The following is a 23,688-nucleotide window of genomic DNA, read 5'->3' as shown; positions in this document are numbered from 1 at the left end:
TTTTAATATAAAGCTGGGTGCCTCCCTCTTCCCCCTCCTTCCGCCACCCAAACTTTGTGTACCATATATGTGTTTCCTTTTTTCCTCATTGGAATAAAGATTTAGTTTTGCCTTTAAATAGGGTGTGTAGGCGGGAGCTGCAAATATCTCTCTTGGCTAACGGTTCTTAGCATTCCCTCTCCCTCTTCACCCCCTCCACCCGCCCCCAAATCTAAAATTAGTAACTGCTCCACTAAACAGTAAGGTGGCAGTCTGGGAATGTTTTGTCACTCTTAAGAACTTTAGTTTCCTGGCAGAGAAGGCGATTGGAGGAAGGCAGCCAGTTCAACGGGCAATGCAGTCTGGCTAGGATATAAAGTTGGGAAGGAGGGACCTCTCTGAAATGGAGGCTAAAGGGGCATTGCATATAAGATTTCCCAGGCCGTTTCTGGTTTCAGAAGTGTCTAGTTCAATTGGTTTTCATCGAGGGAGGAAAACAAACAGAAACCCAAACTGTCCTGATCAAACTTGTGAAATTAAAAAAGGAAAAAACTCTCTAAGGTGATTTGAATATTGCATCTCACAGAGCAGAGTTCTGTGAGCTGCATAAATTCTGCAAATATACAGAAATTCTGCCAATATTTTTGCAGATCTGCTCGTACCATTCTCTTAGATATAACTCAGGTTTGCTATCATGGAGTGGGAAAAGGAGTCACACAGATTGCTTAAATTATGCCTCCAGCCATTGGAAATTTCATTTGGCCACCTCTGTGGCATTTGGGGTTTTAGCCAACAGCGCCCTTAGTCTTTGAAGCACCTTGTTGCAGTTTGGAGGCCGAAAGCGTGGTCCTTTTAAAACTGAAGGTTGAAATTATTAGGAATCTGGATTCTGTGCTTAATATCCAACGTTACACTTTCCTTTCAGTCCTACAGAACCAAAGCATGACACAGATTTGGCTGTAAGGCAGGTTTGTAGAAAGCCATCAGGTGAATCGGACCAGATTCTGACTACTTTCCTATAATTGGAAGTCACTGTTCTTTTGCCCTGTACTGTGAAATGGATAGGAGTTAGGAAATCTTCATTCATATCCCATCTTATCTTGCCATTGAGTATCTTTGGGGAAGTTGTGTGCTTTAAAGATGTGATGTGATGTGATGTGATGAGTTGAGTGATGGGACAGCTAGTTTAGCCAGATGTTGCCAGATGCTGCTAATAAGGGTGATTGTGAAGTTGCCCTTGGAGGTTGTCTTTGTAAATGGGACTTCCCAGTGCTGCGATAGCTTTCTCTCATTGGCCAGTGACTTACTGTGTTAACAATAGATTGAGTTGGTGAGGGTAAGGGCCGCATTCCCTCCTGGAAAACTTTTTAAGGGCCAAGTGGTGGGCGGTGCCAGAAGCAAAAGTGGGCAGAGCAGTGGATGTAAATTTAACATTTGTGGTATTATCAGAGGCATAGGATGCATTCCAGCCAGGCAAAAACATGCAGAATACAAAGCAGGGCCAGAGACAGGTGTGGTCTGTGGAGAGGGTGTGAGGCTTTAGGTTGAGTCCCAAGGGCCAGATAGAGAGATTTGGATACCTGCATTTAGCCCCCAGTTCTGAAGTTCTCCAGATGTTCTGAAGTTCTCCAGCCTCCCATATTAAGTAAGTGTGAGTGCACTTTGGTGAAGTACCTATTTCTGATTCACCTTGAAAGAAGCAGCTAATTAGAGAAGCATGTTGACGGCTCTGTTCATGCAGGAATTGTGCGATAGCCCGTTCTCTCTCGTCTTCCTCCAAGGTTGACTTGGGTAGTACACACACTGCCTTGCCCCCGCAATTGAGGGGGCAATGGCCGCGAGACATCAGCATGCCAGGCATACACATCCCCATAGCCTGCACTTATGAGGTCAGCATGCCCCGCAGTGTGTCCACGTGATGTCAGTATGCCCTGTGGTGTGGTCACACCCTGCAGCATGCTGACGTTACTTGTGTACTCTATGGGGCATGCTGACATCAATTGTGTACTCTGTGGGGCGCACTCATGTGTTGTGTGAATGCCCCATGTCTTGCATGTGTGATGTAAGCATGGTGTGCCTGTTCAGTAGTATTTGGTAGTATGGTGCCCTGAGCAAGGCCAAAATTTGGCGACCCCAAATGGATCTTCCCAATAATGGGACTACCTTTGAAGGTGACCCGGAAATAAAAACCCAGAATGCGGCAGCAAGACTGGTGACTGGGAGCAGCCGCCGAGACCACATAACACTGGTCCTGAAAGACCAACATTGACTCCCAGTGCGTTTCCGAGCACAATTCAAAGTGTTGGTGCTGACCTTTAAAGCCCTCCACAGCCTTGGCCCAATATACTTGAAGGAGTGTCTCCACCCCCATCATTCAGCCTGGACACTGAGGTCCAGCTCCGAGGGCCTTCTGGTCGTTCCCTTTCTGCGAGAAGTGAGGTTACAGGGAACCAGGCAGAGGGCCTTCTCGGTAGTGACACCTGCCCTGTGGAACGCCCTCCCACCAGATGTCAAGGAAATAAGCAACTATCTGACTTTTAGAAGACATCTGAAGGCAACCCTGTTTAGGGAAGTTTTTAATGTTTGATGTTTTGTCAAGTTTTTAATATTCTGTTGGGAGCCGCGCAGAGTGGCTGGGGAAACCCAGCCAGATGGGCGGGGTATAAATAAATAAATCATCATCATCCTCATAATCAATTTTGTGCCCGCTTGGCTTGGCACCCTGCGAGGGTTTTTTGGGGAGTGGGGTTGGGTTAGCCACCTCATGTTATCCAAAATAGTCAAAACTCTGGGGAGGTGGGTTACTTATCAACTTCATGACTAGGAATCTTCTTAGAGCATCTGAACTACTTTTCTTTCTTTCTTTCCCCCCCAAAACACAGACGTGGGCTTGATATCGTACAGGGATCAGAAGCTCCTTTTAACAAAACAGGAAAATAAAGCTTGTCCTTTGCACGCTGGAGGCTAAATTAAAACATGATTAAAGGAAATGCAGACCCGAGGGTTTTTTAAAGGAAATGAAAGCTAAAAATAATCTCCCCCCATCCCAGTGAATCTAGTTTGCTTTCATAGCTATATCAGCAAAGGTGAATCTTGCAAAAACACTTGTATTCAGGGAGGTTTTCCAGCGTCAAAAAATGTGCAAAGTGTACTGAGGTGACCTGGGAGAGGGGGCCATAGCTCAGTGGTGGAGGGCATACTTTAAATCAGGGGTCCCCAAACTTACCCGGCTTTGGGCTGGATGCCCGCTGTGCCGACTGCATGGTGGGCCGGAGGGTGGGGGAGCGCGCACGGAAGCCTGCGGCTGTGCGCGCCCATGCACATGCACAAATGCTATATTTCTGGCACACTCCTGGCCTGGAAAGCGTCGGAAATAGCTTGTGCACATGTGCAGAAGCCTCCTCCAACCCGGAAGTACACCGGAAACGACGCTTGCGCGTGTGCACAAGCTATTTCCGTCACTTTTCCGGGTCGGAAATCAGCAGCTGTGCCGCACCGCGCCGGTAAGAGCGGGCGGCGACAACGGGTGCCGGGGGTCCCCTGGGGCCGCACAAAAGAGCCTCGGGGGCCGTATGTGGCCCCCGGGCCGTAGTCTAGGGACCCCTGCTTTAAATGCATGAAGTTCTGAGTTCAGTTCCTGTCAGCTCCAGTTTAAAAAGGAACTCTTTGATAGCAAGTGATGGAAAACACCTTTGCTTCAAACCTTGAAGAGCTGTAATGAGTAATAGTAGGCAGTACTGAGCTCTATGGACCAATCATCCAACTCTGTACAAGACAGGTGTGCATATGTTTACATGTTTATAAGTGGGATCTACAACAAAATGTTGCAGTGTGAAGTGCTCGTGTTCAGGTTTGGACTTCTTTTCTGTCCCAACAGTTGGTTCCATTCCCAGTGAGATTATTTTTATATTTCTTTTTATTACTACTACTACTACATTTATGTTCCAGCTTTTCTCCAAGGAGCTCAAGGTGGTGTACCTAGTTCTTTTCTCTCTCAGTTTTATTCTCACAACAACCTTGTGGGTTAGGCTGAAAGATTGTGGCTGGCTCGAGGTCGCTCAGCAAGGTTCATGGCTGAGTGGGGATTTGAACCCCGGGCTTCAAATCCTAGTCCAACACTCGCTATGTCTTCATTCAGCTGTCCCATTCCCCCCTCCCCCATTTCTCTCTAAATGCCATACTTTTCTGTGTATAAGACTAGGTTTTTTGTTTGTTTTTTACTTTAAAATAAGGTTAAAAATCTGGGGGCGCCTTATACATGGATAATGCATGTGCCCATTTTCTAAATTTGGGGTCCCCAAAAGTAGGGGGCGTCTTATACATGGGGGCATCTTATACACGGAAAAAAATATGGTAAATAAATAAACATTTGCTTCTCCAGACATAGGATTCTCCCAAGTCTGCTGATATCTCTCTAGGTTCACCACCTTTCATTTGGGGTTATGATCAAGAGCGTAGAAGAGGGGTGGGTGCCAAGTCTCTAGGCTTTGAGTTTTAGCCTCCTTCTCTCAGGGTGCATAGGGAGGCTGTTAAATCTTAGTAGGAAGAACCCAAACAATATATTGTATGTAGTCAAGCAGTTTCCTTCAAACTTTTTCTATAAGAATTTGCCCTGTCCTTGTGTTCACTGTCTGCAGTATAAATGAAGTCGGGTAAATTTATATATTCTCTGAAGTCTTTTGGGTGCCGAATACTACTTGATAATGGTATCTTATTGAAACTTGTATTAATATTTACATGTGGTGTTGTTGCTCAATTACATTTGTATATTTTCTTACATGGATCATCAGGGAGTTGATAACCCATGTATATTTGTGTCTTAAATTGTTCCTCCAAATAGTTTTCTTAAAAACCAACAAACCAACAAGCTATCATATATTTTTGATAGGAGCAGTTTACATAACCACTTTCTTTAAAAAGAGAGAAAAATTCAAACAGTTACTTGCGGAGTTATACGTGTGTGTGTGTGTGTGTGTGTGTTTGTGTTTGAAGTCAGCACTCTGAGGATTGCATAGCCTTAGACTATTCCCTCTTATCCAGGCACCAATGGGTTTTATTTGATGAACTTTGAATCTGTTCAGCCTGATGCCATGGGCATGAGTAACTCAAAGGTACAGAGGCAACATGAAAATATTCCTGTTAATTTTTCACCTCTCTTGCTTTCTATTAGATTAACCGTGAAAGTTGGAGTCCAGTTGAAACTGCTCAGGATCTGTCACTGTTGGAGCCAAAGCATCCATGTCGTTCTGCAGGTAAGATGAATTCTTTAGTCTTCAAGATATAAAATCAGAAAGGCAAGCTGTCGTTATTGAGCTGGCTTCTCTGGGTGAGAGGCTACACAAAGCACTTGAGTTCTCTGGAACTCTTTGCTAGCCTAAAGTGGGCAAGGTTGGGTTCCAAGCACAATTCAGTGCAAGTTCTAAACTTTAAAAGGCGCTGGGAAGGGCCATAGCTTAGCAGTAGAGCACATGTCTTGCATGCAGAAGGTCCTAGGTTCAATCCTTGGCACCTCCAGGAAGGATTGGAGAGGACCCTATCTGGAACCCAGCAGCGCTGACTGCTGCCAGTCAGTGTAGACCAGGGGTGATGAACTTGTGACCCTCCATGCATCTTACACTAACACTCAAATTGTGCAATGAGATTTAATGCTTGTGTGCAACAAATTCACTCCCCCCTCATCAAATTGGGCTTTTTACTGTAAGGAAAGTGATGGGAAATTGCATTAGAACACAAGGGATCACAATTGCGTGACTTAACGTCATGTAACCTCCCTGCAAGCAGCTTGGAATAAATGCTGAAGAAGCAGCCAGCACCATATAATGATCTCCCTGCAAACTGAGTTTATATTAAATATGCCCTCTGGTGGCTGCATAACCTCCCAGTTGCTATTGTTGGCTGGCAAGATGGTAGAACCTTTTCTGTATGCAGCACAGTCCTGCCTTGTGGAAAGGGACAATCTTATTACAAGCTGCACCTCAATGGGCAAACCCCGTGTCCTCTTACGCCATGCAAGATGATGTAGTAGTAACAAAACACACCAGCAAATACTCAGGTGAGCAAGTGGATCTTTAAAAGGTGCTGGAACTTTGAAATGGATGGTGCTTGTCTTACCTTTGGAATGGGAGGTGATTCCGAAGGTGGAGCATCACAGCATCTCCTGGTCACTGCAAGATGTAGCGGTGCAGTTGGTAGAACAACCAAGAGATCGTGAGATTCCAACCAACTTGGATGGGAGAAGATCTTCTCTCAGATGATTGGGCCACAGCTTGTCCAGGGCCTTAAATTTTTAAATGCTTCATTTTATTTATGTATTTTAAAGGGGAGGGGAGAGGACACCTCTCTACCCATAGAGAACTAGCACAGCAATGGTAGAGGTTCTTGCTTAGTCCTTTTCCTGCTATGCTGCTTTCCTGTTGCAGGAAGTTTTGAGTATTTAAAAACAAGCAAGTTCTTTGATTGTGAGCCACCTTGTAAAGACTTGTACTAAAATATGGTGTGTAAAATGTATAAAAGTGACAATAGATTTCCCCAAATGCTGTTCGAGGTACAGCCATGTGTTCTACCCTCCCTGGCCTCGAACCACCTCATTCTTGCTGCATTTTTAGACCAGGGAGCCTCTGCCAGTCCCTGCCTTGGAAAGGTCCCCAGTATCGTTTTGCTGTGAGCTTTGCAAGTGATGGATGTTGACGGATGCAAGCCCTAAATTGCTCATGCTCAGGAAGCCCGTGGAACGTGTCCTAGGAACTTGTCATCCTTTCAGCTTTGTTGTGACGGTGTTCTCATTGGTAGGGGCTTATCAAGCCATCAGCAGAGGTGGAGACGAGCTCCGATTGCACAACACACAGGCACACACTCAAAGCAAAGGCAATAACCCCCCCCCCCCACACACACAATAAACCAGGTTTTACCTGAGAAGACATGGTACACTTCCAAAGCAATCTTTGGGTTTGGAAAGTTCTCAGCACACATAGGACAAATTATTCTCCCCCCCCCCCCATTTCTCAACACTTCTTTGTTCCTGATTCCTTCTACACGTTTCTGGTCATAACTAACTCTAGTGGGAGAAAAGCAATTTCCCTGAAACCTGTGCTGCTTCATAACTCCCTTTGTTCTTCCACAGTAGAGGCTTTAATTGCCCTTTGGTGTTTCAAGCCTGGCATGTGTATATGGTTTGAGGCTTTCAGTAAAAGGGCATTGTGGTCACTCGGGCCCCAATTTTTAAACGATTGTAAGGAAATAGCAAGTTGCATTTCCAAGGTATTTGGGGCCTGACTTGCCCAGATTTGATGAAAGACATCCTTTCATGCCAGTAATTATGTTATTTTAACTCCATCATCCATCATAAAGAGGTTTCAACAATTCATTCTCTGGGTGTGTGTTTTGAAAATCGCATTTGCAGGAGTTCTAGAGTTATAGGAGGAAAAGCACAACAAAGGTATATGGGGTTATTACAGTCCTAATGCCATCCAGTACCATAGTTCCATTCCCCATCTCCAATGCTCTTCTGAAAATAATCCTTAATACACGTTCATATTTTTACATTAATTTGGAATCAGTAGGCCATTTTGGAGGCAATGAGAAGCTGTGGTTTTATACTAGACAAATAACACCCTACCAAGCCATTGACTCGCACATTTCCCCCCTCTCCTTCCATGCACCAGAGAAGTAGACGGGAAACTGTTGCTTCTCATTTTCAGCAAGCCACAGTTCCTTGTTACATCTTAACTTTGGAATCTGTGGTTGTTTAAACTCTTGTTTTCAGTGAGAAGAAGCTAGGATCAAATACCACTGTTTCTGATCCTGGTTTGCTCAGTAGCTCAATATTTTTTTATTTATTAAAAAAACACATTTTCCCATGTTTGGATGTATCAGGGAACTGTGGTGTGCTTTTAGAATTGGAAGGAAAAGCTTCCTATCACCACCTGTGATGTGCTAAGATTTGCTGTGGCTTGTTCACACAGGGAGCCTGGGGCTTGACAGATGTTGCTGGGCTCCCATCAGCCCAGCTATCATGGCCCAATGGTCAGGAATGATGGAAATTGTGGTCCAACAACATCTGGAGGACCTCAGATTCTCCATCCTTCTCATAGCAGGGAACCATGGTTTTGCATTGTGCCTGCACCCAGGCCATTGTCAAATGCACCCTATTTTATACATGTCTTTTAAAAAAACATGGTGATAAAACTTGAGTCAATTGTTCGAAAACCAAGGTGCGTCTTCCAATTGGCTGCAGGAGCTTCTTGCACTCAATCAGAAGCCGCGTAAGCCGCGTTGGACGTTCGGCTTCCAAAAAACGTTTGCAAACCGGAACACTCACTTCTGGGTTTGCGGCGTTTGGGAGCCAAAATGTTTGAGTCACAAGGCGTTCGAGAACCAAGGTACGACTGTATTAGATTAGTAAAGTGTTTTTTGACAAATGTTATGAGCGTTAAAGAGAGGTGAGAGTCTGCATACACATTTAAATCACACCTGAAACACTTTTGCTCTCCCTCCCCAAATTCTGGGAAGTGTAGATAGTTAAGAGTGATGGAAATTGTAGCTCTTGTGAGGGGTAAGCTACGGTTCCCATTATTACTACTACTACTATTAATATTATTATTACTGCTACTAGTACTATTATTATTATTACTAGTAATACTACTACTAGCAGTAGTACTATTATTACTATGGGGGAGGCAGATGTGCTATCTTTCATACCTTCCTCATGCCCTCTTGCTGACCTAGCTGTAACTTTTCTCAGCACGTGAGTTGATTAACTTCTTTGGACAAGGTATGTGCCCAGTGGCCAGCCTGGAACGTCCTTTTCAATTTTCCATCTAAGCTTTCTTGCAGAGGCGGCTTGTTTTTCCGTCTGGAATGTGGTGGGACATGGTCTGTTAAATTGCCAGCTGGATTTGGTGGGAATGCTGGCTTGCAGTTTGTTACGTCTTCTCTCCCGCCCCTGCCTCTCTCAATCTCTACCCCCTCCAACCCCCATACACATCCCAACTTTTTCCTTTCCCACTTACAATGGAAAAGAAACCCAGACTTGCCAAGGTTGGGTTGAAAGTAGAGAAGGTGCAGGGAAAGAAACTGCACCTGATAAAATAAAGAGCTATTCCCTCGGCAGTGTGGAAGCTCCTCTGTGGAATGCCAGTATTTCCACTCCTGGCACTCATCTCCCCCAGCAGAGTTTTTCTGGTGCGTGAAATAGGCCTATTGCATTGAGAATGGCGGGTTTGCCGAATCCCAAAATGTGAGTTGAGTTGCAGTTTAAAATCTCACAGCCAAAGAATTGCTATGCAAGCTGTAAGGAAGCCTAGCTGTGTTACAGCCACAGTCTGCAACATGGGAACAATAAGGCTGATGTTGTTTAATGTCAGGTATGTGTCTATGCCATGATTCTACAAGAGAACAGAATATGCAGTTCTGGGAAGCTGAGGTTTTTGCTTTTTTAAAGGAATGTTTCTAGTCCTTATGGCTGGGAAGATATACAGTACTTGAAAGATGTGGGTAGAATCTGTGAAGCCAGAGAGACGGATGGATAAGATTCCTCTGGGTTTGGCTTTAGTAGCATGTGTTGTTCTCAGCCCCTGCCTGTGAAAGACTTCATTTAAAAAAGAGGGGAAGGGTAAAGGTAGCTTGACCAGCATATTCAGTGCTTTGCTGGGTTCAAGTGAAGACAGAGAAAGGTTCAACTCTGTTATTTTTGCAGCTTTGTTTAAAAAGAAAAAAAAACAACTTTCCCAATGGGAACAATGGAAGGGAAATAAGAGGAAGAGACTTGGCTGAACTTGCCTGTATTTCTCCCCAGTTTAGGGGCATGTTGGGACCTAGATGGCCTTGCGCCCTTCCCTGGTGCACCCAATTTTTGGGCCCCACCAGTGTTAGAACTCCAGCTTTGGTGGTTGGGGCCAGCACATCAGTTGATCAGGTAGAGGCAGGGAAGCAGGATCTGCTGCTAGATTTCCTCCTCTGGTGTCAGAGCTCTATTCCCCTCAGAGAGGGAAGACCTGATCTTCCTCAGAGCTATTGGACTGCAGCCTAAAGTATGCAGAATGACAATTTTCAGAAATGGGATGAATATGAGAAATCCTGCAAATCTGCAGAAAGGAATAGATGCCACAGTCACGAGTTTTAGCTTTTCTTAATGCAGAACTGGGATTTCCTGGGTGCAGAATTTACTTCTTTTTCTTAGCACGGAAGAACATTGGCCTACCTTACAAGGTTATTGCAAGGGTTCTTGATTTAATAACCCTTGATTGTGAGGTGCTTTGAACTCCAGAAGATGCTATAGAAATGTTAAGCCTTTTTTAATTATTCCTTGGAATGGGGGAGAAGAACCATAGTTCGATGGTAATTCATATTTCTGTGTTTATACTACTGTAACTCTTGAATGACACTTGCATTAGTCTGGTGAGCAATCTCAAACTGCCATACATCCGCCCCCTTCATTTCCCCCTCCCCAGAAAGTGATAATTTCCTAGAAGATGGACTAAGTGGCGATTGTTCCTCATCGCAAGACGTACTTAAAAGAAGATCTGAGAGCGAATCCGACCTCTTTCCTCTCTCAGGAGATGGGATGGACGAGGTGGATTTCGGGAAGGTAAGGCTTGAGTCTTGGTCATGTTTGATTATTGCTTTTTTGGTGCTGCATAGATGCACCTAAATGAAACTCTTAACACAAGAAGAGCCCTGCTGGATCAGGCCAATGGCCCACCTAGTCTAGCATCCTGTTCTCACAGCTGTTTATTAAGAGATTATTAGTCCCTGTGAAATGCCCTGTAGCAAGTATTTTGGGAAGATCTGGCGATATAAAACGCACTCAGCAACACCAGTGCAATGGCCCGGGCTGGGTTCCATTGTTTATGCACAATGGATTTATTCTTCATGATCCTTTCTCAGAATGATCACTCAGTGCTATGGGCAGACATTGCGACATTCTCCCATCTGAGTGAATCACGCTCGCTAATGTCATTTCCTGTAGTCGTCTCTGTTAAAGCCTCTCTCCCTCTCCTACCCCACCCCAATCACTTTCCCCAGCAGACCCTTTGAACGTCCAGTGACCTTAGTGTCCCAAGACCTAATTTCTTTTCAGAGTCCTTCATACAAGCTAGAAACTTTGCTATGTTGAAACTATAAAGTGTGCAGGTCCTTGCCAAAATGGGTGCCATGCTCGGTGGTGCTTTGATGAGCATTGACAAGAGCCACGGGGCGTCCGGCCAGGAGACTAAAAGTTCTGGACATGGAGTTGGGAAATTACTTTCCAACTCCTTCAGCTGTGTGCACAACCCAGGGAGTGCCGGAGGAAAGGGTGAGGCATAGAGATGAATTGTAATTTTCATCTGTAAAATTCTGGCTTTGGTTTCTGGCCAGGGAGGTGGTGGAAAGAGGGGAAATCAACTACCACTAATGCAACTCAGATTCCCCCCCCTACACAAAAAAATCTCCTAATAGTTGGCTTTGCTGCAATGGTTTTCTATTCTGTCTTGTTCTCTGTGAGAGACTTTTGTTTTTTAACGTGCATCTGTGTAATGTAGCACCAAAGAATTGAAAAGGAAGTTGTTTATAAGTAGAATATTTGGAGCGCAGTATTGAAAGCAGATGAGAGTGTTCTCGGAAGTGCTTGCAAAGCACCTATTATTGCATTACCTCTGTTGGTGGATCCTCAGACTGTGTGTCGGGGTGCATAAATGCTCTGTTATTGGGGCTGCAATTGGAGCTGGCCAAAGTCTGTTTGGGGAAACCACATTGCTGTCCTCTCAGTTATTGCCTGTGAGAGCAGGGAAGCTCCATGAGGCATTCATTCCTTCTCCCTCTGCAAGTAGATGATGAACAGTGACATCATCCCAAGAGGGTAACCGAGGATGCGACAGAAGCCATCCCAAGAGAGCTTCACCATCACCCAGGAAGCGTCATATGCTTCCCTGAGCAATGACTGCAACAGAGCAAGGAGAGGGTGCCTGGAAGCAGTATTAGCAAATGAAAGACATACATTAACATAGTGCTTTGAAAACAGCAACATAAGAAGAGCCTGCTGGCTCGCATCTTAGTCCAGCTTCATGCTCTCACAATGGCCAGCCATATGCCTGTGGGAAACCCACAAGCAAGATTCGAACACAAGAGCACTACAAATCATTAAACAAGTTTCTGATAGCGGCAGCAGCAACCAGGTCTCCTCCTCCTCCAAATGCCTGCTGGGAAAGATGTATCTTAACTAACCACCTAAAACTATAGAGAAATGGGACCAGATGCAGTCCCACACATGAAGAACTGCCACTGAAAAGGCCCTTTTTCAGGGCCCTACATCACATGTCTCCTACTGAGGAGGGCCCACCAAATTATCTGGATAAGGAGCAGTCTCTAGGTTGTTAGGTTTTAAAAGCTCTTTAAGTCTAGTGCTGATTTTAACTGTTTTTAGATAGTTTCCCCCCCCCCAAATTACTGGTTTTAATGGTTTTTACTGATAATTCTAACATTTATTGTGAACTGCTTAGAGGTCTTTTTCCACCCCCTTACAATTAAGCAGTGTGTGTACACACACACACACACACACACACACACACACACACACACACACACAAATCAGGCTGCAGTTTTAGCCAGAATATGATCAGCTGATACTTTCCCCAAACATGAACAGCTGACCCAAAGGGAACAGGAACCCCCCTGGTCTTACGAAGCCCTCGCATCCAAACCAACACCTCATTTTGAGCAACTTTGTGGTCATTGAGTAGCACCTACTGATTGCCTCGGCCCTCTTTTTCTCTTTCTCAATCTGACCACCGACATGTATTTTGGTTCTTTGATGCTTGCGGCACATCTCCTGCCTCACCCCACGTGCAGACTGTCCTGGAGTTTGGCAGAGGCCTAAAAACAGCTTCTAGGCCTTGACGCCAGGGGTGCCCTTGGCTCTCAGGTTCACCTGTCAATCTGTGTCTGGTGAGAGGGTGTGCGCCTCCCAAGCAAGGTCACTCAGAAGATCACAATGATACTCTAATTCTAGCATTTGTCAAACTCTTCCTGAACTTAACTCCACCTTCCAAGCTCTCCAACCCAACTGCAGCCATCCCTTCATCTGAATGCAAATAATCCTTGCACAAAACCACCATGTGTGCAGTGCTGTTGTGCTCATGTGGTGTAGTGGTTAAGAGCAGTAGACTCACTCACCTCACAGAGTGTTTGTTGTGGGGGAGGAAGGGAAAGGAGAATGTTAGCAGCTTTGAGACTTCTTCGGGTAGTGATAAAGCAGGATATCAAATCCAGGCTCCTCCTCCTCCTCCTCCACTATTATTTCTTCTTCTTCTTCTTCTTCTTCTTCTTCTTCTTCTTCTTCTTCTTCTTCTTCTTCTTCTTCTTCTTCTTCTTCTTCTTCTTCTCCTCCTCCTCCTCCTCCTCCTCCTCCTCCTCCTCCTCCTCCTCCTCCTCCTTCTCCTTCTTCTCATGTCCAGCATCTGTACAGCATTCCCACAGGCATCTGGTTGGCTACCATGAGAACAGGATGCTGGACTACATGGGCCACTGGTCTTGACCTAGCAGGCTGTTCTTGTGTTCTTAAAAAGAAAGGCAGTAAGACATTTCAGGAGGTCAGGATGCGGGTGGTGCTGAGCCTCTTGGGCTTGCCAATCAGAAGGTTGGCAGTTCAAATCCCCGTGACGGGGTGAGCTCCCGTTGCTTGGTCCCAGCTCCTGCCCACCTAGCAGTTCGAAAGCACGTCAAAAAGTGCAAGTAGATAAATAGGTACCGCTCCAGTGGGAAGGTAAAAGGCGTTTCCGTGCGCTGCTCTGGTTTCGGTGTTCCGTTGTGCCAGAAGCGGCTTAGTCATGCTGGCCACATGACCTGAAAAAACTGTCTGTGGACAAACGCCGGCTCCCTCAGCTTGTATAGCAAGATGAGCGCCACAACCCCACAGTCTGTGATTGGACTTAACTGCCAGGGGTCCTTTACTTTACCTTTTACTACAGTTCCTTGAAGCAAATCTACGAAGTTTCACGAGATATTAGCTCCGAGTTGGTGAGGATGCAATACAGTATTATTATTTATTACATTTTATTTCCCATCTTTCCTCCACTGAGATTAAAGGTGGCATGTGTGGCTCTTCTCTCACCCCCCCCCCCAATTTCACGCTCACAAGAACCCAGTGAGGTTTTGTTGAAATACTTGACTGGCCCAATGTCACCCAGTGAGCCTCCTGGCCAAGTCAGGATTTGAACCTGGGTCTCCTTGGTCCTTGCGAACACTGTAATCACTGCACCATGCTAATTGTAATCTAAGTGGCATCTTCTTGATTTTACTGCGATGGAAAAATTCCTGGATTCAAAAACAACCTCTTGCAACAATATTCATGTAAGGCGTGTGACCCATCCAGCCATGTGATGTGTTGAGGCTGCAGTCTTATGCAGCATGCCGTATCCATGTTCAGTTTATGCATAAAATATGCTCGAGGGGATTTCTGTCTAACATCTCTCTGCAAAGTCACTGTTATGTAAGGAAGATGTGGGAGGCACTTCTTCTTTACGTTGTCTTGTAAATAACGGGCAAAGGTTTTGTAAATCCCCTTCCGGGAGAGCTGGTTCCCAGTGAGATCACCCTTCCTAGCTATCTCTGCTGCCTCATCTTTCTAAATTTAATTTGGGGCTGAGGTTAACAAAGCAGGAGGAAGCTCTGGTGCTCGGTGTTTCAGAGTTAAGAACTCCTATGGGAGTTGTAGACAAAAAGGGGCAATATTAGTACCATGATTCTTAAAAATATAATGGAAGTTACTGTATATTCCCGGCTTATAAAACGACTGGGAGTATAAAACGACCCCCAAATTTTCCAGTTAAAATATAGAGTTTGGGATATAATTGCCGTATAAGAAATATGACCCGGCGTATAAGACGAGCCCTGACTTTTGAGAATATTTTCCTGGGTTAAAAAGTAGTCTTATACTCAGGAATATACAGTACATGGTCAAAATAATAATAATCTTTAAAACACATGACTAAAAATCTAGCTATCCTGAACACTTATACCCCAAGTCATACTTCAAAAAAGATTTGGAAAAAGAGAAAGAAAGCTAACAGCATCTTCCAAATACTAATCTCAGAACTTGGCTGAGATTAGCACATAGTTTAACTATAGAATTCTTTCCTGTGAGATGTAGAGAAGGCTTTATACATGCTCCTGGAGAAGATGAGATCCACCTCCAATGTCTTTTTTAAAATATAAATTTATTTATTTGGTTTTCAGATTAAAATTTTACAGTCACATATGCAACATAGAAACAAGATTCCAGAGAATTTTCTGGAATCCCTCCTCCCTATTGTTAATTATTCCATTCTATCCAAAATTCACCATTAAAATACAAGTGTTATTCCAATCCTACTAATGGTTTTAACTGTTTACAATGGTTTTTAGGATAAATTATAAATTTCCCCATTCCTTATTAAAATTTTGGTCTTCCTGATTTCTGATTCTTCCCGTCATTTTAGCCATTTCGGCACAATCCATCAACTTGATCTGCCATTCTTCTCTGGTAGTGACTTTATCTTCTTTCCATCTCTGGGCCAATAACAGCCGTGGTCACATACATAAATACTGTAGTCTTTTCCGCTCCCTTGGGATTTCGGTACCTAGAATTCCTAAAATTCTAAGGTCACCTCCAGTGCCAGAGGCATTATGTCCCTGCATTCCAGTTGCTGTCAATCCTAGGCCAGGCGAATGTCACTGTGTCCATCTCCTGCTTCTGAGCATCTCATAAGCATCTAGGTAGCTAGTCAGTGTGAGAACAGGCTGCTGGACTTCAGCCTGGTCCAGCAGGGTTCATCTTCACCTTCTTCACTGTGGCTGTGAGAAGCAGGGGCTTTACTGCAGTGGGCTTCAACTTTTGGAACAGGTCTTCTTTTCTAAAAGAAGGTCCTCTCTTCTTTGTTTCTGTAGAGGCTGCAAGACGTTCAGCAACCTTCAGCTGGTGTTTGATGGATTTGGTTGTAGTTTTAAGACTTTTATAACTACGTGTGGATGTGTTTCAAATAACTCATTATCTCACTGTGCCATGTAGGTCTGTGTAAATATTGCATGCAGCCTTGATGATCTGCAAATAATTTTAAGTAGATTAATACAGTTTCTGCTTGTTTTGCCATTGTCCTCCTCCTCTGCTCCCACCCCTGCTTCACAGCAGCCCGAAGAGGAGCAGTCGGCGGGCGATAGCACAAGTTCTAGTTTCTCTGCCGATGATACGCTGTCCCTAGAAAGGAACTCGTCCCTTGGGAGTGACATCTCCCTCCCTCAGGCACTAGGCTTCAGCAGGCCCAAGGATCGGCACAGCCTGGATGGCAGCTGCTTCAACATGGCAACAAGCGCCGAGGGCCAAGATGGCGAAGGTGGTGTCTCCGGGGAGCTGGATGAAGAGCTGGACAGCATCACGGAAGTGCCCCCTCCTGCCTCTGCCCTGAAGAGCTCCATGAGGCCGCTGTCTCCTTTCCGCCGGCATAGTTGGGGCCCTGGGAAGAATGGCAGCAACGAGGCTGAGATGAACCATCGAAGGTGAGTGAAAGCCTTTTGGATGTGTGCACCTAGTGATCCATAGCTGTGGCAACTTCAGGCTTGTGATCTTATTTTATTTTATTTTATTTTTGGTATGGGGGAGAGGGCAGCAAGGCAGCCTTGCAAATAACCCTGTAAAAGTTATTAGCCTGCAATTTCTGGGCGGTATGCAGTGAAGTTTTACTCAGAGTAGATCCAAACAGGACTAGCTCAGGTCCATGGAATACCACCCAGTGGTTTTACTCTGAATAGGACTTAGTTGAATACAACCCAATATTTTTATTACTCTTTTACTAACCAGCTAAGGGAACAGTAGCTGATATTTCAATGTGGAAGAATGGGAGCTCCTTTTTCTCCAGCCAGCATGAAAATCAATTTCTTAAAGCAGTATTAAAAATAGCCTTCTACCAAGCAAACTAGTGAAAGAGGGATCAGGTGATCTGTCTCCCCGCTCCTGCCTGTGGAGCTGCCATGCTGGATGTGGAGGGAAGATGCTTTATTTCCTCTGCAGCGAGCACAGAAACCAAGTGGGATAGAGGAGGAGGAATGGAAGGATCGGTCCCTCCCTTGCCAGCCTGCTCACTTTCCTGCCTATTGTTACTGGCTAGTTCTTAAATACAAGGCTGCAGTAAGAAGAGTTTTAAGGTCTGCAAAAGCACCACTGTCTTTTAGTGTTTGAGTTCTAAGGGGGGAAATTCTGTGACAGTCAATCACCATAAGTCCTTCTTTGTACCTGTGGGTTGGATTTTTACATTTTTTTTAAAAAAAACCAACAACATTCTTTTGACTTTTGAGCATAAAATATAATTTTATGGGTTCCAGTTGGTAAATTTAGTTAGCTGGCACACAGTGTTCATTCATCAGCTAGAAATGATCTACCCATGAAGCTGTATTGAGACAAATCAGTAGCATGTCCACCTCTCATTTGTAGAAATACTGGCTGGATATTTGTGTTACTGACAAAACTGTTTATGATACAACAACAAAAATGTTGTTGGCAAAAATACATGCAGCATAGCAGAATATGGGGGCAAAAACTGGGGCCAGCTTTAGAAGCCAGACAAAATTATGCATGCCACAGACCACGGGTTTTGTCTGTCATGTCTGGCTAAACTTTGGACGCACTCTGAATGATAGAACATGCCTCTTTCCACAATCTGGAGGCATGTGTGGCTATCTCTTCCCTGCTGCACTGAGCCATGGAGAAGCTCAGAAAGCAGAGAGACACTTTGCACTGCTTTCTGAACTTTTCCGAGGGTGATGGTCACAGATTCTGCCCCCTTTTCTCCCAAGTTCTCAAGAAAATAAAAGTTGCACTCGCCAACAATGAGGTGTCACGTGTATTTGTGCAGTCCCAGAGCAAAACTTTCTGTTTCAATTTGAGAGAACAAAATATGCGTCCTACAAGTGCAAACACAAGTCCCTGGTTTTGGAATGAGTGCACTTGGGTCGCAGCAAGCCACAGAAAGGATTAAAGCAGCCTTCTGTCTTTAAGTTTCACACAGGTGAGTGAGTGGATAGAGGGGCGCAGGTGACTCTTGCATCCTAGCTAAGGAGGAAGGAAAGCCCTCCTTGGCAACCCACATGGAAATGCAACTGTTTGCTTTAAGAGGAGCGGATTGCTTGATCCCTCCTCTGCATGTCTGCTTGGTAGAAGTGTGTTGCTGGACTGCATCAGTTGAGTCCAGGGCACAGGGGTGGAAGTTTCATGGCATGAAGAGAAGCAATCAGATAGTTACTTAGCTCTTTGCCATAAAATCCAACCCCAGATGTTACTTTAGGTTATACAGATTGAAGTGAAACTGTCTTTCCCCCCTGTTTTCTGTCACTATGGGGCAGCCGGAAGCCTTTAATTTCAGGTTGTTTGTGTGTGTTAAGTAAAAACGGGATAGCCGAAGAAAATTGACAGAATACTAGAAAGCCAGATTGTGTACAATCAATGGTGTGATTATAACCTAGTAGGATTCTTAGGACAAAGTAATTCCCGTGACTCGTATTATTGGCTCATTATGACTCACCCTCATGCACTGGGGCGGGGAGGGGGGGAGTGGCTGATGACCTTACAGGTGCAAAGCAGGTAACACTTCAGGCTTCAAGATTAAAGAAGGGATTCAGCAGGTAGTTGGGTGGGGCTCATCTGACATCATACCATAGCAGTGCATTTAAAGCAGGGGAAGTATATTTTTTTCTAGTCTGAGGGCCGTATTGCCTCACTGCAAACCCTCCATGGGCTGCATGCGAAAGCTAAATTTAAAAGTGAGTGCAGTCTGAAGTTTGTGCATCTATTATTATTTTCAAAAATATATTATTATTATGAAATTGAAATCCATGCATATAATTCTGGGATGGCTTCGGGTGCCATTAAGATTGCTTGGGTCCACCCCGATTTAAATCGACAGACTGAGTGTCAGTAAATACAATAAGCAGAATAAAGAACAAAATCTGCCCTAGATTGTGCTCCTTCTGGCTCATTCCTATGATCATGTGATTGTGAGAACACCCTCCATTGCACAATGAAAAATAGCATGTCAGCTTAGTCTGAACCTTCACCCAGACATGCTGCTTTTCCCATGCGTGTAGAACAGGGATGGGAAACCTCTATCTGTCCGAGGGCCACATTCCCCTAGCGTCAGCCTTCTGGGGGCCACATGCCAGCCAGTGGGCAGGGCCAGAAGCTGAAACAGGAAAAGTAAAAAAACGCAAATTGTTGCTAGTTTCTGTATCCCTTTCTTACATTGAGGCAAGCACTATCTGAGTTCAAGGATTTTTTCCAACCTGCAAAGGAAGAGAGCACAAAGCACAGCTAGTTTGGGGTTTAGTTTGGAAGGGGAGGGGAGGGGTCTGGGAGAGCCCAAGGGCCAGACAGAGAGGCTTGGAGACCCCTGGGCCTCAGGCTCCCTATGCCTGGTGTAGATGTATCCAAGTGTACCATTCTCCTACACCTTTGTTCACAAGCGGTTGTTGATTTAGACCCAAGGTGACTTTCCTACTGCTCTCTGGGTACGTTGCTGGAACTTTCTAAAACATGAAGGCAGCCCTGTTCAGGGAGGCTTTTAATGTTTAATGTTTTAATGTTTAATAGATTACTGTATTTTATTTTTCTGTTGGAAGCCACCCAGAGTGGCTGGGGAAACCAAGCCAGATGGGCGGGGTATAAATAATAAATTATTTATTTATTTATTTATTTATTTGAAGCCCTCGCAGACTCCCTTCCCCATGCCCGTATTTGCACGTTGCCTTTCTCCACTTCCTGTGCCTCATTCTTTTACCCAGTACTTCCCCGGCCAATCTCAGTCTGGGGGATTTCTCATTTGTTCATTTCGCGCCTTTGTCATTACTGACTGACCATTGTCCATGATTCATTTTCAGTTCAATGCGAGTGCTGGGGGATGGTGTAAGGAAGCCTCCCACGCATAGGAGAAGGTACAGCACCACACTCTGATGCTGACTAACCATTTTGCATTTGAATGGCTACTAACTTCCTGCTTTTATGCCAACATCTATTCGTTTATCCCAACACAACTGGCCAGCTTGTTAGCAGCTCCCCCCAAGTTTGAGACAGTGCAAAATGTTCCCCGGACTACTTTCCTTGGAGGGCTGGATTTGCTGTTTGAGACTGCAAGAACAGAGCGTGGTTGGAGGGTTTTGGTTCTTTTTGTAAATGTGCAGGATCCTGCCCCCGCTCCATTGTATGTTCTTCATTATGTACCATGTTGGTTAATAAAATGGATCTGTTGACACACAATGTTTCTGAGGGGGGGGGAATAAGCCTTGTGCTTGTGTAACTCCACCCCCCCCCCCCAATGTCTAGAGTCCATGATTGGCAAATCATGGTGTGGAGCCACTTTCTATGCTTGCTTTTGAGGGTGGGGTAGTGCAAGCTGCAATTTGGCTATTTGACTGTAACAGGAAACAATGGTTTGCCAAGCCAGGAAGTAACTAATTGACTGAATGTATGAGAGGAGGAGGGAGTGTGCAAACACAAGGCTTGTTCCCACTCCTCCCAAGTGGTGGTTTAGAGCAGTGCTTCCCAACCTTGTGCCTCCAGCTGTTTTCGGACTACAATTCCCATCATTCCTGACCACTGGTCTTGCTAGCTAGGGATGATGGGAGTTGTAGTCCCAAAACATCTGGAGGCACAAGGTTGGGAAACACTGGTTTAGAGGAGTGGAAACATTGGGTTGTATCTCATGCTGCATGAGGGAACTTCCACTCGCACAATAGGACTTCCATTCCCTCTCCACCCATGCCCCCATATCTTCTCCGGAAGGTCCCCCAACTCTCCTGAACTAATTTGTGTGCAGTTTAGCGGAGGGAACAGGGACAGAAGAGGAAGCTCCATTGCATGCACAGAAGCTTCTTGCATGAGCAGAGCTGCAGTATTGGATACAGCGCATTCCATGTAAACTGAGCTACTATCTGCACAACCATTTGACTAGATGGCAGTACCCAAAATATAAACAGTTCAGTTAAATATAATTAATTGTTGCAAAACTGTCCCTAGATTTTTCAGAATAGGCAGATGTGAAGGAAATTAAATAGATCTACAAAATATTCAGTACCCCTGATCTGGCTGATTTTCTATACTTTTTCCCTTTCCTTTAAGAACCAAACAAAAACAGTCTAACTCCCTTGAAAGCTGGGGGCAAAAGTCTATCCCTGCTCCCTGTTTTTTGTTATGTTCTGTGTTCGACGAATTTTTCCTCCACCCTCTAATTTAAATTTAAACACGCTGCTTGAGGCAGATTTGTATATTTCCGTACCAAAAAACCTCAGCAAGCCTAATCCTGCCAGAATTAATAGGGCATCCCATGCTTGAGTGGTGATTTTTGCAAAAAACATGTTTCTACAAGTTTGGCAGAAGGTGGCTTAGAAAATTGATCGTTTATTATTATTATTATTATTATTATTATTACGTCCACTGTTTAACATTTTGTTGAGCTTTAAATGCTGAAAGAGGAAGACTTCAGACACGGTACTGTGTAAGACCCATTAAAGAAAGAAAAGGGGAAATGTCAGTCTCAAAGCATTTAGTGCGCGATTGCGTTAATAACGCATACAAAAGTTGCTTCAGATGCCTTGTAAAAACGTAACCTTTTGGTGAGACTTTCCTTGACCCATAAGGTTGGACCCTGTTCTAGATGCCTGAATGTCTGAATTGCTTTTATATGCTTTTATGTTTTTACTCTGCTTCATTGATTTTTAGGCTTGTATTTTTGTTGTAATGGATATTTGTATATTGTACACAGTGTACACCGCTTAGAGATTTTAAAAAACATTTGGGAGTTTAGACATACTTTTAAATAAAGGTCTGCAGCCCAAACATAACTGAACTGTTTCAGTGTTCAGGCACACACACACACCCCTCTTCCTGGTCCCCTACATGGGCTTTTTTGGCCCACAGTTCCGTAGTTTTCATAGATTTTGTTCTGCCTTTCTATTCCCTTCAGTGCCAATAATACACAGTTCCTCCTATCCCTAATCCAGGGTGATGTTCTTCCTCAACCCTCCCTCTCATGTGACTGTTCCATTAATCACCTTCATGAATTATCCATCCATTCAGAACTCCTCCATTCATTCTTTCCCAAGGTTCCATGATTCTCAAATTACCCTGTCTGCTGGGTGCCTTATCTGTTAAACTCTCTTGTCTCCTAACCTAAACTCACTCCTACCTCTATTTCTCTTAGCCACATATCCTTTCCATTGGGGCTGTCCCAGTCAAACTGGCTGTTCTCTTTCTCTCACTAACAACCCTCCCTCACTGCTGGTCAATATTCTGTGGACTCAAACTTCCCTGGGAGCTGCAGTGTTCATGGGTTTTCTGTGACATCAGAGCAACTCACCCAATAGCTAATCTAGGTTTTAGTTAATTACATAGACATAGCTTTCTCTGAGGCACAGTTGGCCATGAATTATCCCACCCAAGTTCTAACTGTCTTAAGGAGAGACCACCTCCTTCCTTACAGACCCTCTCGCATGTTAAGATCAGAAGAAAGGGACTTCTTTGTGCAGAGTATGTGTGTCCAGCCATTCACAAACTGCACATTTAACAGGGGGGAAAGCAGCTCTTGCTGACATCACTACAGTGGTGCCTCGCTTAACGAATGCCCTGCTTAACAAAATTTCCGCTTAACGAAATGATTTTTCGTGCGGAGCTTGCCTCGCTAGACGAATGCGTTTTACGAAAAAAATCGTCTAGCGAATTGTGGTTTCCCATAGGAATGCATTGAAATTCAATTAATGCATTCCTATGGGCAAAAAAAAAATCCCCCCAAAATCCAATGCATTCCTATGGGATTCGCTAGACAAATTTTTCGCTATAAGAAAAGACCCGTGGAACGAATTAATTTCGTCTAGCGAGGCACCACTGTACTGCAAAGCTGAGGCATGCCTGTCAGTCCACAACTCTCCCTCGTTAACAAATGAGCATCAGGTGCTTTGTTTTAAAAGAGCTGTTTTCCTTTTAATGGATAGCAGGATTTGTTAGCACCTGCTTCTCTGACCGCCCTGTAATGGCTGCCTTCTTGCTCTCTCTTTTGCCTTTTGGTGTCCTCAGTTTGAGCTGGTGTCCCTCTGATGTCCAGTGCACCGCCATGGGTGCTGATTTGAATGGCAGAAGGTAGAGTATACATAAATGTTCTGCAGCAGTAGGGGGAGCTTGCAAACCCCGAGTTGTCCGCTTCTGGTGTGGCGTTTGTAGCCTTGTGGTGTCGCTATGTGTCTGCCGACTTGAGTATTGTTCAGTCTCTGTCTGGTTTGCTTCGTTTTGAAGCCTTTGAGCACATTCTCAAGGTTTGGCAAGCCAGGATTTGTGGTGGCCCCTCCTCCATGCTAACTTGAAGAAGGGGTATGTGGGTGTGTTTGATACTGGAACTCAGGGCCATCAATTGAATCTGAATGTTGGAATATTCGGGACTGACAAAAGGAAGAACTTCTTCACACAGTGCATATTTAAAAATACGGAATTCACTGCCGCAAGATGTAGTGATGGCTACTACGATGGATGTCTCAAAAAGAGGATTAGACAGATTCAAGGAGGATAAGGCTGTCGATGGCTGCTAGGAAATCACATATAAAAAAATTATCCAAAAGTTTGACAAGCATGTATATAGCATAGTCATAAAACCAACGAAATACCATTGCAAAATAGCTTTTCGAACTGGTCATCCTTTTCAGCATTGGGGAAATGGTTGCGGTGCGAAG

The 23,688-nt window shown here is 44.6% G+C and overlaps 1 protein-coding gene across 13 annotated transcripts in view; it reads left to right on the top strand.

Annotated features, from left to right (window-relative positions):
* The window catches only part of AKAP13 (A-kinase anchoring protein 13), a 231,743-nt gene that overhangs the window by 148,777 nt on the left and 59,278 nt on the right, over positions 1-23,688 (top strand). For 8 of the 13 annotated variants that reach the window (XM_060282937.1, XM_060282928.1, XM_035130701.2 and 5 more), the window contains 5 exons: positions 5,150-5,231; positions 10,428-10,564; positions 16,118-16,485; positions 19,855-19,908; positions 23,042-23,104. In XM_060282937.1, coding sequence (XP_060138920.1) covers positions 5,150-5,231; positions 10,428-10,564; positions 16,118-16,485; positions 19,855-19,908; positions 23,042-23,104 — 704 coding nt within the window. The remainder of the gene's footprint in view (positions 1-5,149; positions 5,232-10,427; positions 10,565-16,117; positions 16,486-19,854; positions 19,909-23,041; positions 23,105-23,688) is intronic. The other 5 variants (XM_060282936.1, XM_035130710.2, XM_060282929.1 and 2 more) reach the window with 4 other exon arrangements.

The sequence above is a fragment of the Zootoca vivipara genome, chromosome 14 (genome assembly GCF_963506605.1).
Source record: "Zootoca vivipara chromosome 14, rZooViv1.1, whole genome shotgun sequence".
NCBI classification, from domain to species: Eukaryota; Metazoa; Chordata; class Lepidosauria; order Squamata; family Lacertidae; genus Zootoca; species Zootoca vivipara.
The sequence above is the reverse complement of the archived record's forward strand: the minus strand, read 5'-3'. Positions and strand labels throughout refer to the sequence as shown.